The following is a 14,846-nucleotide window of genomic DNA, read 5'->3' on the forward strand; positions in this document are numbered from 1 at the left end:
ATTTAGCCTCGTACAGTGTTTTAAGGATTTCAGAGGGTTGCCGGGTCATCATTGTGATGTAGATAGTCAACAAATAGAGCAAGGCAGGGAAGCCACAGAAATCTACCCTACTGGTCAAGCACAGAACTGGTATCATCATTTCGTCACTAGATGGCAGTGTCCCCGACTGACTTGCATCAACAACATAAAGACGTGGACAGGTTTTCCCACCTATCCTTTCAATCACTAGATGTATGCAAAGGCTTGCTTCTTTTGTTCTTTGTTTGCTTACTAGCTCTATTTAAATTTAGGCATTTCAAAAACACTAAGTTTATGCTTACTAACCCTCCAAATCTATTACTGGTGGTAAAAGCATGGATTTTGGAGTCAAGACATGGATTCAAATCCCAATTTCCTGCCTATGTGTTCTTGGGCAAAATACTTAACTCCTGGACTCCTCAGTTTCAAGTGGGGCAATAACACTTCTAAGGAATGTTGCATCGAATGAGATGCATGGATTACTTAGCCCAGTGTTCAAAAACGGTAGCCAGTGCACACCACCACCAGGCCGTAATTATCAAGACTATTGCATAGATTTTTGGAAAGCTCCTGATGAGACTCTTGGACTGTTTAATTCAGGGGAAAAAGTATTGCTCGTATTAACGGTAAGGCAGCTATGCAAGGATAGCCGGGTAAAGCCGGTGTAACTTTTAAAAACGGCCAGGAGCGAAATACGTGGAGATGGTGCAGCAGCACCGGGGTTGCACCGCGGCCTCGCGGGCCCTGACACAGATGCGCGGCGCTGCCCTGCGGCCACCGGTGCCCGGGGAGGGCGGCGCGGGACTCACGCGGGGGTGACGCCCTTGGGCAGCCCCAGGGCGTTGACGGCCACGGGCGCCGGCTGGGAGGGCAGCAGGGTGCTGAGGAAGGCCGCGGGGGTCTGGCCGTGGCCGAAGCGGGCCGGGGGCGAGGGGCTGCGGGCGGCCGGGCCCAGGCCCGGGAGCGGCGGCGGCGGCGGCGGCGGCGGCGGCGGGAACACGTCGGGCCCGGGGCAGGCGGCGCCGGGGCTCAGCGCGGGCGGCGGCGGCGGCGGCGGCGACGGCGAGGCCCGGCCCCACGCGGCCTCCAGCTCGGCGCCCGGCGGCGGCGCGAAGGGCGGCGCGCGGCCGAAGGGCCTGGGCGGCGGCGACAGCGGCGACGGCAGGCTGGAGGAGCCGGGGCTGGAGGGCGGCGTGGCGGCGCCCGAGGCGGGCCCCAGGTTCTGCGCCGCGATGAACTGCTTGGGGCGCGCGTAGTTGAAGGCGCCGGCGGGCTGCATGGCGGCGCGGGCGGCGAGCGCGCGCATGGGCGCCGCGGGGGCGAGCGCCGCGGGCGCGGGCGCGGGCGCGGGCGGCGGGGGCGGCGGCCGGGCGCCCGCCTCCTGCTCCAGGCGGATCTGCTGCTGCAGCTGCTGGATTGCCAGAGGGTCCCTGCGGGAGAGAGAGAAAAGAGATCTTAGGGCCAAAGAGAAGGGCACGCTCGTTTTAGACAGGGGGGCGAGCCTGCTGCCTGAACCTGCCGTCTGGGCCAGCCCAAGAGTCCCAGGTGACCCAGGTATTAGCAGCCCGCGCCGTGGCGTGTGCTCCCCGTGGGGAGGTCTGAACAAAGAACCAAGTATGAGCGGGTGTTTCAGGGTCTATTTAAGCTCTACCTAAGGGGATCCAAACCAGTTTACAAGTCGTGATGGAAATTCTGTCCCACTTCCAGAAGCCATATTTCATTTTAACAGAACCAGAATTCTCAGTCCTCTCATTTGTTGCCAGTTTTTAAAAAAGAATTCTATCAGAATGAGAAACCTAAAAGAAAAAACACACTTGATTTAAGTTCTTTTTGGCAGATTTAGGCTGGCCCAAACTGTCTGCTTCAATGCCGTCAACTCCGCAGTCAATAAATATCATAAATTGATTTAACCTCTGCATTTCTTCCCTAAAAAAGCCTTTACTGTATGCAAATTGTTAGCACTGCACGCTGAACTGCCAACCACATATAAACCCCAATGCACAGCAGTATTCTTTGCTATATGTAAAACAGACAATTGCCCCAAATATCTTCCAATGAGAAGAGGTAGTCTGGATTTTAATTCTTGTAATAATAAAGGCTAGTAAGCAGCTAGTAGTTTCCTAAAATTAGCTAAAATCTCACTCTGTTTCACTCAAGAGCTTTCCTGTTTATTAGTTCAATTATTTAAATCCAAGATGCTTTCCTTCTTTCACGTCAGGTTAAGTAGTGACCAATGACTGTCAAAAGAAACTTCAACAGAAGGTGGCACTACAGCAAGCAGAGAAAATGGTATGGACAGCAACAATTCCCTGAATAGGTAAAGCCATGCTTTTTTTTTTTTAAGATTTATTTTTATTTATTTCTCTCCCTTCCCCCCCCCACCCCCAGTTGTCTGCTGTATCCATTTGCTGTGTATTCTTCTGTGTCCGCTTGTATTCTTGTCAGCAGCACCTGGAATCTGTGTTTCTTTGTTGCGTCATCTTGCTGCATCAGCTCTCCTTGTGTGCAGCACCACCCTGGGCAGGCTGCACTTTTTTCGCGCGGGACAGCTCTCCATACAGGGCGCACTCCTTGTGCGTGGGGCTCCCGTACACAGGGGACACCCCTGTGTGGCAGGGCACTCCTTGCACACATCAGCACTGCGCATGGGCCAGCTCACCACACGGGTCAGGAGGCCCTGGGTTCAAACCCTGAATCTCCTATATAGTAGGCAGTTGCTCTATCAGTTGAGCCACAACCGCTTCCCAAGCTATGCTTGTTAATGTTAAACCTTTTAAAACTCAAAAATGAAACTCAAAACTTTGTTATCCAGTCATTTGATCTTCAAAAATTAAGCTTTCCAAAACTCAAAGGAATTGAAGCTACTGATAGAAAGTAAAAAACAACAACAACAAAGAAAAAACCTCAAAGCAGTTATCAAGTTATCATTAGATGTGGGAACATCAGCAAAGAAATTAAAAACTCCTTCCTGCGTCCGCTGTTCCCTACTTTAATTACGCAGTCAAATGTTTACACTTCAATCCTTGGAAAGACCAGTGAACACTGGACGTCCTTCCATTTTCCTGGGAGCTGAAAAGACTAGAGAGAAGATGGTTCTATACTGCCTAGTCTAGGCAGAACATCCAAGATTCCAGCAGCAAAGTGCTCCGTGTGTGTCCAGGGGGCGGGGAACTTGAGTGTCTTCAAAGCGGCCACGCCTGGGCCGGGATGCACAGTCTGCGGATGTGCCAAGCGTCTGTGTGGGTTGGGTGGGCTGTTCAGTACATGTTTGTGTAGTTGGGACTGGCTCGGGAAAAGAACTCAAAAACCACCCACTAGCCCCCAAATCGGTCACAGCACTCTCATTCTGACCTCCCTGCCTTTCCTGTCTCTCTTGTATTTCCTAGCAATGACAAAACGTACCCTATTCTTGGAATGCTTAACCATCAACACTCTTTAAGTGCCCTCTGCACCTGGACTGGGAGTGATCTGTGTGGCCTGCCTATTTCCCTACTCTGTGATAGCCTGGGCTCAGAACGGCTGGGCCACAGCTGTGTTTTAAGGTATTTTTAAGCTGGGCTTGGCATCAGCAAACAGCTGGGCGTGGTGGCTCTGCCACGGCTGCCACGGCATCGTCTCATTCCTTGTAACTGGGTGCCCCAGGATCAGAGAGCAGCTCCTGGAAGCCAGTCTTCCACGAAGCTAGGGCAGGAACGCTTAGACCACCACTTGATAGGTTCTGACTTTCTCCCAGAGTTTGGGCCCACTCATTGGGGTATTTACAAGTCACCATGTCTGATAACCCAAGCTGACTTCCAGCTGCCGAGGTGCTACGTTTAGTAATAAGTGATCGCCCAGGACACAGGACCCCACGAGCTCTCTGCTTTCACAAGCAACAAACGGGCATTCCAGGGCTTTAGATGCTATTTATACTGCAATGAAGGACGTGGTTAGGTTTTCCACTCCTCCACTTTTCCAGTCGTTCAGCAATGGATGAGGAATATAATATGCAGAGAACTGGATGCACTGGGAAAGGAAGAGAGATCAAAAAATTTGGATCTTCAAGTGTCCAACTTGATTTCTGTGCAAATGACACTTATTTTTTCAAATGCTGGAGTTAAGCAGATCTGACACCTGGATTCAGAGGTGATGCAATGCACAATTCTAAATCACTTCCTCAATCAATCATCACTAAGCTATTTTTATAAAGATCGACTTTCACAGAGATAAAAAGGCAGAGACTCGAAAGGTGCCAGAAAGGCAAGATTGGCCATATCATTTGCATATTACTTAAAAATTATTTGTTATAAAAATTCCTTCTTTTCCCCTGGTTTTCCCTTATCTTTCTCATGTCCTTTCTCTGAAAATGAAATGGGGAAATGAAGCTGAATGGAACCTCTTAGAAATGTTGTGTAAAGGTTGAAAAGCCAAGAGTTCTAAACAACCCTAGTTGAAAGTACAATACTTCAAGGACCTTATATTTTATTTTATGTTGTTTTTTTTTTTCAGGAGGTAACAGGGATTGAACCTGGGACCTCATACTTGCAAAGTAGGCACTCAACCACTGAGCTCCACCACCTCCACTTTATTTGTTTATTTTTAAAAGATTTATTATTTATTTATTTCTCTCCCCCCACCTCCCAATGTCTGCTGTGTCTATTCGCTGTGTGTTCTTTTGTGTCTGCTTGCATTCTTGTCAGTGGCACGGGAATCTGTGTCTCCTTTTGTTGCGTCATCTTGCTGCGTCAGCTCTCCGTGTGGGGGGCACCACTCCTGGGCAGGCTGCACTTCTTTTGTGTAGGGCTGCTCTCCTTGTGGGAGCACTCCATGAGCATGGGGCTCCCCTGCACGGGGGACACCCCTGTGTGGCATGGCACTCCTTGTGTGCATCAGCACTGAGCATGCATGGGCCAGCTCACCACATGGGTCAGGAGGCCCTGGGTTTGAACCCTGGACCTCCCGTATGGTAAGTGGACGCTCTATCAGTTGAGCCAAATCCACTTTATTTTTTAATTCTTCTTTTGCACAACTCCATTAAGCCCCTCCCAGACTCCATTCTCTTCCTCTTCCACGACACCTCCAATTCAACAGGTCTAAGACAGTGCCTACTCTTACCCTTCTTTCAATTCCAAAGGTTTTAGTACTTAAGGAAATGAGACCAGCCAGACTTGCTGTGTGCACCTGTTACAGTTCATTCACAAATGTGGAAACTAGGTTTTAAGTCATTTACTTGAGGTCACAGAGCAAGTTACCTGAAAGGCTGGGTTAGGACCTTGTGCCTATCCTTGACTCCTTCTACTACACCAGGAACATCAACATAAAAGAGGCTTGGAATTCAATGTGACTTAAAAAATAAATCTGCAGTCTTGTTTCCCACCTTTAGCCTCTTCTCACCCTTAAGTCTCCTTGCAGCAATGGCATCCAGGGACCTTACAAAGTAAATCATCAGGTAAGGTTTGTCTTTACAGAGTTAAGAATAACTGACCTTAAATTTGATTCTTCTTAGGGTCAGATGGTACAAAGAAGAGGTCTTGACAGCTCAGGAAGGAAGTATGTAAATATAACTGAATGGATTTCCCTTCTACATTATAGAAACTCAGGAGCCTCTCTCCCTGCCATCACAATGGCTTTGCACCAAGTTTTCAGCCTCAACAGCTTTACAGATAGTTTGATGGGGTAAAGATTAAGATTTGACAGGGATAAAGTAAGAGTGATCTACGACCCAAATTACTTATCTAATTCAATAACCGTCCTCCCTCTAGAATAAAGCAACCTTGGACAAAAAAATAACCTTGTTAACCACAGTGATCAGGGATTCCAGGTGGCAGCGTATAGAAAAAAAGGCTGGTTAGGAGTCAGACCATCCTGGCTGGGCCACTGTGAAGATTAAAAGAGTACAGTGCAGGAAGCAGACTTGGCTCAGTGCGGGAAGCGGACTTGGCCCAGTGGTTAGGGCATCCGTCTACCACATGGGAGGTCCACGGTTCAAACCCCGGGCCTCCTTGACCCGTGTGGAAGTGGCCCATGCGCAGTGCTGATGCACGCAAGGAGTGCCCTGCCATGCAGAGGTGTCCCGGCATAGGGGAGGCCCCACGCGCAAGGAGTGCGCCCCGTAAGGAGTAGCCGTCCAGCGCTTGCGCAGCCTGTGTAGGAATGGTGCCGCACACACCGAGAGCTGACACAACAATATGACGCAACAAAAGAAACACAGATTCTCAGTGCCGCTGACAATAACAGAAGTGGACAAAGAAGAACACGCAGCAAATAGACACAGAGAACAGACAACTGGAGTGATAGGAAGGGGAGAGAAATAAATAAAATAATCTTTAAAAAAAAAAAAGCACAATGCCTGGCTCATAATATGAGCTCAATGAACATTCCAAGATGGAAAGAACTAACGACCACATTTATCCTGACTGCTTTACCAAAGAACCTTTTAAAAATGGGACATGTCACTTAGGGCAGAGGCACCCCCTCACCTCTTCCCAGTGCTGGTAGATGACAAGGGAACAGCAGTGGTGGGGAGGATACAGGGGTACACGGCAAGCTGAGCCAAGACCTCTTCAGCAGCTGCTCCTCGCCCTTGCCTTAGTCACAAAGTCATAGGGGTGGGAGATGAGGCACTCATCATGCACCTGGATTGACTCATTTACAACAGCCCTGGGAGGGAGGGGTTATTATCCCTATTTTTTTCTATTATTCTCCAGAAGTTAGTGAGGTCAAGTAATTTTTCTAAGGGCACTGAGCTAGGAAGTGGTAGAACTGGTTGGCTCCAAAGCCTTGTGGTACATGGTCCTCTCCAAAGTGCTCAGTTAAGGCTTATTAAGACGTTAGCTATATTACCACTGCATATCTCCTTTTCTCTGGGGAACTGCAGTCCCAGCTCAAAATACATAACCTGAAAGTAAACTGGCAAACAACTGGTATGGAAGCTGGAAATCCCCAGTTTGTCCTTCTAGAGCAGTGTCTGGATTGCAGAAGTGACTTCCCCCGCTCCTACTCGTCAAGACTGTGGTGTTTATAATTATCTGGAGAAACTCTTGGGACGATGAAGCTGGAACACACTTGAGCTTTTAAAAATGCACATGTTGCTGGTTTCGATGTCTTCTTTCTCCTTGATGTGATACAGAAGCCATCGGGGACTGTGAGTTGCTGCATCCGCACCATTCCCACCCGAGCACCCGACACGGCAGAACACATCACTGTCAAGGACGACGACATTAGTTTCTGGCCACAGTTTCGATTCGCCCCCGGCTCATCAGACTCATTCTAGACAGTTTTTCATTAGGAGGACCCACACTTGACTGGGCAATTTTGAGAATTTTGAAAAGTGCAGTAGGGTATAAGATGTCTATTCTAACGACTATTCCTCCACGGCTGGGACTAGCCCGGTATAGCATGCACGAGAGAGGGCAGTATACTAAACCAGGCTGGGAACTTATAAGATAGGCTTAATATGAAACTCCTACAAGGCTTCAGTTCAGGTAATACTAATTAAGTTCCATATATGCCTATATTATAGCAATTCTGAATTTAACTACATCTCCCTAGTTTGGGGGAGAGGACAGGGATAAAGATTTGGACTGCCTACAAGGTACCATACACAAGGGAATGTTAAACTCAAATCAAAATTAATGACTCCTTGGGAATATGTGTACATGTGTTTAACATGTGTATAAAAATGGCCCAGGTTTTCTCTATGAAAGCCCTATTCTTTGAACTTTCATTCACCCTGAGCTATCTGCAAATTCACATGGACTCTCCAGAAACAGCGAGGACTGAACAAAATTAATTACATAGGAGGGTTCAAGGAGAAGTGGCCTGAGTGAAATCAGCACACGACTTGAGTCTCCTTCAGAAAGTCTTATTATCCTCTGCACTTAGAATAAGACCCGCATTTGGCTCAGCTACAGAAAAACAGTAGCTCTTTATGACTTGATACATAAAGTTGATCTCTATTTGAAGTCATCCCATGTGCCATGATACAGAGTGAGGGAGCGAGAGCAATTACTGACCAATTCATAATCCTCCCAGGAACCTCTCTGGGGTATGAAAGGATGGCTGTGTCTCTCATGTAGCATAAGGAATAAGGACTGAGGCTGGAAAATGGTGTTCTGACAAGGGTCAGTACCGACACGAACTCTTCTCAGAAGCTGAATCCTGCAGCTGGCTCCCCAGATGCAGAGAATTATCCAATGGGAGGTCTGTGGACATCCAGCACTCCGTGGGGGTAAATGGCCATTTGGGTTCTATGAAGGATGTGGGACGTGGTCCAAAGCATTTACAGCCCCACAAAAAGAAAAAGACTTGTATCTTGATATAAATTGTATGTGATAAGGGCTTTCGCGGTGCGCCCAATGAATCTGAATCACGTGGAACTCTGGCGTTTCAGCCTCAGCCTCTTTTTTCGGAGGAATGCGAGGTCAGGTTCTAAAAGCATAAATTCTGCATCGTAGTTAAATGCCTTAAATAATTTTCATTTTGACTGCTGCAAAGGCCAGTGAAAACAGCAGGAAGATATTAGCTGCTGATTCTTATAAAGACGGTGCTAATTAATATGGATGGTTGCCAGTTGAAAATGTTTGGTATTGATTCTCAACATAGACTAAGTACATTTTTTAAGAAAAATCTGTTTTTTAACCTTTTTTGTCAATACTTGAGGCAAAATCAATGACCTCATTTCTAATTGAAACGCCAAAGGAAAGCTCTCTGTCAGACAGATGTTGAGGAAATTTGAGGCCATAAATATAAAATTTCACTGAGATTTTGAAGAACTGGAAAAAGAAAGATGGACAGATACATAACATTCCATCTGACAATGAAATAAGGAATTTGGCACATTTTAAGTTTTCATATGGTTAACGTTTTCTCAAATTTTCATTATATCATTGTACAGAGACATGTGCCATTCCTTCTGTGTCATTTCCATTTTAGCTTATGCTTGCTGAATTTAATATATCTACAACAGTGGTATGCAGTCCATATTTGTAAAAATGAATTATTAGTAAAGAATCAGGTCTTTCAGAATAAATAACTGCTATCTACTCAAAAATGTCTTCACTCTACAGAAGGAACATATCAGCAATTTTATGCCCCCAAAACATTTTCTTTATTTTCAATATTTTCCTCTACACTCACATGTAAGCTATTCAAATATTTGTTGAACTGAATTAAAATCCCCAGATTTCCCTAAAGTAAGAAGCTCTCTGCTTCATCAAGCTATCTGTCACTCAGGAATACACTGCTGCATTTTTCTAAGGGAGGAATCTTTGAGACAAAGCTATTAGTAAACAGGTTAATTACATGTAAGAACACAGAGTCAACCAAATAGAGAAATTTCAAATACCGGAGAACTCTAGCTCCACCACTAGGTACTTACGCCTTTGGGTAAGTCCCATTCCTTTCCTCTGTCCTCACTCTTGATACCTCTGCAACATCTGACCATGTGCTCGCCTGCCCATCCCCCCTGAAGCACTCTTCTCCCCTGTCATCACTAGCACAGCTATCCTTGTTCTCCTTCCTCTGGAACAGGGCCTTCTTTCCCTCCCTAGTTCTTTCCAGCCTTCTAAATCAAGAACCCTAGTTCTTTTCCCACCAAAAACTTCCTCTAAACCTCCATTTGCCAAAGAAGCCCGTTCCCTAATCTCTACTTCTAACCAGGCCCTCAGGCTTGAATTCCAATTCAATTATCCATTTCCATAAACTTATGTGTGCTACGTCACTTCAACTTAATGTGTCTTAAACTGAGTCCCTTTTACCCCCAACCTGATTTCGTCTAATAATTTCTGATACAGAAAGATTCCCATAATTTGGTCCCAAACATTCCTAACAACTGCTCTCTCTCCACCTTTTCATTCCTCCAAAATAAAGTCTCATGGGTCCTCCAACTCGCCTGCCTCTTGGGCTTCGCTCCTGTCCCGCCCCCACCTATTTCTCTCCATCCCCTGAGGATGACTTTATCCTTTTGTGCCCATTTCAGTTACTCTTCTTGCAGCTCTCCCTAATAATACCGGGCATTACTTCTCCCTCACCCAAACTGCTCCCATCCACAAAGCTGGTAACGCACAGTCAGGGTTTGGCAGTGACAGCATTTCCCACCCGCAGGTCAGATCTTGCAGAGCCAGACTTGTGCTTTCTGTACTCTCCCGGTGATTACCACATGCTGTACCTGCAGATGTCACTAAATACCTATTAGAGAGATTACCAAGCATCATTTTAGTGGGAAAGGGAAATGTGTCTTTTAGTAAAATTTACATATATATATTTGGATACAGGTATTTAACCATCAGAGCGCTTATAATGACAATACTTAAATACTTGCAGTTCTAGCTTGTAGTCTTCAAAATAGGAAACTCCCACCACCCAAAGAAGAGCGTTTGTGAATCTGGCAACGCAGCTTCTAATTTGGCATCTGTGAGACACTCATCATGTTCCAGGCAGTGACAGCCTGCACCAGTGCCCATTTTCCATTTTATTTGGTTATCGGTCAAAAAACACATTAAGTTTATGTTTACCTTAGGAAAAGTGCCTCAGGGATATTTTCAGTACTTGGTGAGAACTTCACTCATCTCTAAGGCAATTCTTACTTTAGACAGGGTTTTACTCCTCACCCCCCCCCCATCACTGCAATGCTCTACAGACACTTCTCAGGCTGACGTTGTATCCTGAGATTACAGTATCCATTCCTGGACAGAAAAAGAAAATGGTCCCCTTGGATGTGTCCACTGTGTCATAAAGACCAAGAGCGTGTTACCACAGACCATAGCAATGCCTGTGTTGGAACTGAAACCTAAAGTACTGATGTGTGTCTGAACCTGCACCTTGATGTTTCAAGGGTTGTGGAGGAAACGCCAGGAGTTCTAGCAGCTGATACTGAGTTAAAGAATGCATAGGTGGGGTTTTGCTTTATTTCAGGTAGGGGAATGAGGCCATTGGTTGATGGCATGGCGGGAAGCATTCATAAAAGCAAGGAATGACTCCATAGGAGGTAGAGTTGAACAAGTCCTTAAAACTGCTGTTTCCTGAAACTGCAAGTAGCATGGACATCAGACATCTGTTTTGATTATCTGCTATTCTTCCTTCATCCGGCAACAGCCTTCCTCCTTTCCTTTATGGATCTGCTTTTACCTTACTCCTTGTGAGGCTTCATGATCCCCAACCTTGGCCATATGACCCAGGATAAGTCATCACTGTATGGCTTCAGCAAACCATCCAGTTACAAATATATGACCCAGGTCAGGCCAGGCCAATCAGGGTTTTCCACCCAGAATTTGGAGGAAAGTGTGTCGCTGTCCTCTCAACAGCTAACTAAAGTGATGGGACCTCCCAGAGTTGCTGGCAGCCATGGAAAAGCCTATGAGAAAGAAGCCAACACAGAAAAAGCAGCCAGGTAAGAGAGAGAAAGACCAAGGGACAGAGAGTTAAAGCACTGATGCTACTGGAGCTCCTGGATCCAGTTATCCCTCAAATCAGTTCTATTTCTGAATTCCATGTACAAATTCTATTTCCCCCTCCTCCCACCACCCCCCACAACGGTTTTCTTCTGCTTAAGTTAGCGCCAAATGATCTAGAACAATTTTAAGTAAGTTGCCTTCGAGAACAACCAGTCCACTTTCCTTATTTTCCTTAGATATGGAAATGGAAGCCTAGAGAGAGAAAGTAACTGCACAAAGTTATCAGATGGTTGTTATGAAAGGCCTGAGAGGAACATCTTGCTGGTAAGAATAATATTAAAAATTAATCTAATAGCAGTGTCTGAAGTTGATAAATCATTAAATGGACTAAGTACATATGTTGTTCATAAAGTTGTGGAAGAAACCACCAAGTCTAAAAACAAATGGTCAAAAGTGATTTTCTTTGGAAAGTGAGACTGGAATGGGATGGAGGAAGTCTTTCAGGTTTGTATTATGTATTCTACACTGCTCGAACATATATACACACACACAGACATACACATATATAAGACTAAGTATGGGGAAACAGATGTGGCTCAAGCAGTAGGCTCCCATCTACCATATAGGAGGTCCAGGGTTCGATGCCCAGGGCCTCCTGGTGAAGGCAAGCTGGCCCGCGCGGTGAGCTGGCCCACGCGGAGTGCCGGCTCATGCAGGAGTGCTGCCCTACACGGGGATGCCACCCCGCGCAGGAGTGCTGGCCAACACAAAGAGCTGACACAGCAAGATGACGCAACAAAAAGAGACACAGAGGAGAGACAATAAGAGACAGAGCAGAACAGGGAGCTAAGGTGGCACAAGAGAATGATCGCCTCTCTCCCACTCTGGAAGGTCCAGCATTGGTTCCCCAAGCCACCTAATGAGAATACAAGCAGACATAGTAGTACACACAGCTAACAGACACAGAGAGCAGATGACAGCGGGGGATGGGGGGTGATAAAATAAAATCTTGAAAAAGAAAAAAAGTACGAAGGTATCACCTTTATAATTTAAAATTTTAATATTATTATTAAAATGATTCTTAGGACATACGAAATTCCAGAAGCTTATATCTTAAAGAAGGTTCTGTGATTTTAAAAAGCCATGGTGCTATTGGCTTAGCACCTAAATATCCTGGAAGCCTGAGAAGCACATCCACTCACTCATCCCCGATGGTTGACGCTACCAGGGAAGATGACTTCCAAATACTTTGCTCAATCATGATTAATATGTCTAGGACAACAACCAGCTGCTATTACTGGTGGTAACAGCTACTTATTACTGAGCACTTATTGTGTACCAAATAGCTTTATATGTGCTTTAACTATATAACTCATTTAATCCTTCCAACAACCCTATGGCATAGGCCACTTGTATTACCTACATTTTATAGATGAGGAAACTGAGGCAAAAAGATATAGTAAGTAAATTGGCCAAGGCTACACAACAGGAAAATAGTGGAGAGGGATCCAAGCGTGGAGGTCTGAGCACTCAGCTGTGGTGCCTCCGATCAGGGAAGCATGGTTTGTCTAGTACTTACTGTGTGCCCTGGGATTTCCTCAGTCAGAAGATCTTTCTAACTTGGGTTCTGCTCAAAATTGTGGCTCTAACTCCATCACTCCTATTCCTTTGCTTCTCTATTATTGGAATACAGCCATTGCAATGGAGCTCAAAACAGCTCTGCAGAGAAACAACTTAGCTATGTCCTGAGAGCATTCCAGATCTATCATTTTAGATAGTTAATGCTTACATCTCACATTCCTGGCTTTACAAACTTTTCATTGGAGAAACTATAAGAAATATATAAAACAACATGAAGGCGTTGGTTTACAAACGAAGCAATTAAATTTGCTTGCAGATTTTCTTATTCCAGTATTTGTATCATCAACCAACATTCATTATATTGAGAGAGTACTGAACGCACAGCTCTGCTGACATATCATCTATTTACAGTTATACTCTGCAAGTCCAAAACATGCAGGATAAGGGCAGGGAGATGAGACTAGTTAGCAAAGTATTTTCAGTTATATATTTTGCATGTAAAAAGTAAAATCTAAATTTCTGGGAAGAATCGAGACATGTCACATAAAAGTGATAAATACTCCCTGGAGTTTGATGGCACAATTCCTACATACTTATAATTCTGTCCTTCACTTCCTCTTTGAGCAAGATGTTTATAGTAGAAGAAATAAAAAAGTAAAAGAAAAATAATGTCAAACAATTGGAATTGAACTCTTAAAAATGGCTTTATATTTTAAATCACAGAGCGTATTTTTGGCATCTCGTGCATTGAGCTCCCGTTCTTATCTTTCCTTAGCAGAAGTGAGTGTTCCACCAGTTATTTGTGGAGTTTTGACTAAGTCACCCCGGTCTGAGTTTCTTCATATCTTTGGAGGAGGAAGTTGGACTCAAGGGTCTTTAGAGTTCCTCCCAGCTATGAAATCCACTATCTGGTCTTTGAAGATTGTGAATCTTAATATTACTAATATTACTAATCTCTTATGCTACTCTATCTCTTAAGAAATAGGATCACTAAATACCCCAGAATTTTAAAAAGTTTTATCTTTCATATGCTAATGAAGAAAGCTAAGGTATAAATCCAAAGATGACTTTTCAGGTTCCTGTTAACATAGGCCTTTCATTGAAGAACTAAACATTTCTGAATAAAATATTATGCAGCCAGTAATAGAACATCTCTTTTTATATCTTTAAACTGCGGAAGAAATTACTTCTCAGGATGAACATGGTCTGTAAGGAACCTTTTCTACTTATTTCTCTCTCAGAAGGGTAAATAAATGAAAGGGATACAAAGCTTGACCAGATACTGCCGTGATTTCTTTTCCCTTAAAGGTCAACCACTCCTAGTTTAAATGCTAATGGCTAAGATATACAAGCCAAGGGTTCTATAGTGTGAACGCAGGCCTTCCCTGATTACCAGGCTCCAGTTCTAACCTCTCATTTGAAAAGGTTAAAAGTCCTTGAGAAAAAAAAAAATGCAGTTTGGCAAGCTCAAGAAATGTAGCTTAGCAGCATGAAAGAGACTTGTGACCATGGAAAAGAAATTGTAAATTTTAAATGGCTTCGACCCTTTTTAGCATTTGACCAACTGACCCTGACATTCCTTAGTGGCCAAAGGATGGGATGTAATAATGACTGCTCTGACTAACCTTTCCCCTCAGGAGGCAGATCTAATCATTCCAGCAGTAAACGAAGTCTATCCAAATGTGTCTTGGGAAGAACCCTAATAAATGAGGCCCCTTCCCTGAGAAATGACTAAAACCACTAAAATAATTCTCAGATAAAACAACCCAATTATTTAGTGTAATTACTCTTAAGAGAAAAATGAAGAACATTTACCATAGCTACACGAACTTTCCAACATGGTTATATATGACTGTGTATAGTCAAGAGTGATTT

General features: G+C 44.8%; 1 protein-coding gene across 6 annotated transcripts in view; it reads right to left on the bottom strand.

The window, feature by feature from the left end:
- PALLD (palladin, cytoskeletal associated protein) overlaps positions 1-14,846 on the bottom strand; it is a 467,101-nt gene that overhangs the window by 42,363 nt on the left and 409,892 nt on the right. For 4 of the 6 annotated variants that reach the window (XM_058309553.2, XM_058309467.2, XM_023583763.3 and 1 more), the window contains one exon: positions 828-1,448. The exons of the other annotated variants lie outside the window; for them this stretch is intronic. In XM_058309553.2, the coding sequence (XP_058165536.1) occupies positions 828-1,448 (621 nt within the window). The remainder of the gene's footprint in view (positions 1-827; positions 1,449-14,846) is intronic. 6 annotated transcript variants of the gene reach the window in all.

Source organism: Dasypus novemcinctus, chromosome 1 (assembly GCF_030445035.2).
Source record: "Dasypus novemcinctus isolate mDasNov1 chromosome 1, mDasNov1.1.hap2, whole genome shotgun sequence".
Taxonomy (NCBI): Eukaryota; Metazoa; Chordata; class Mammalia; order Cingulata; family Dasypodidae; genus Dasypus; species Dasypus novemcinctus.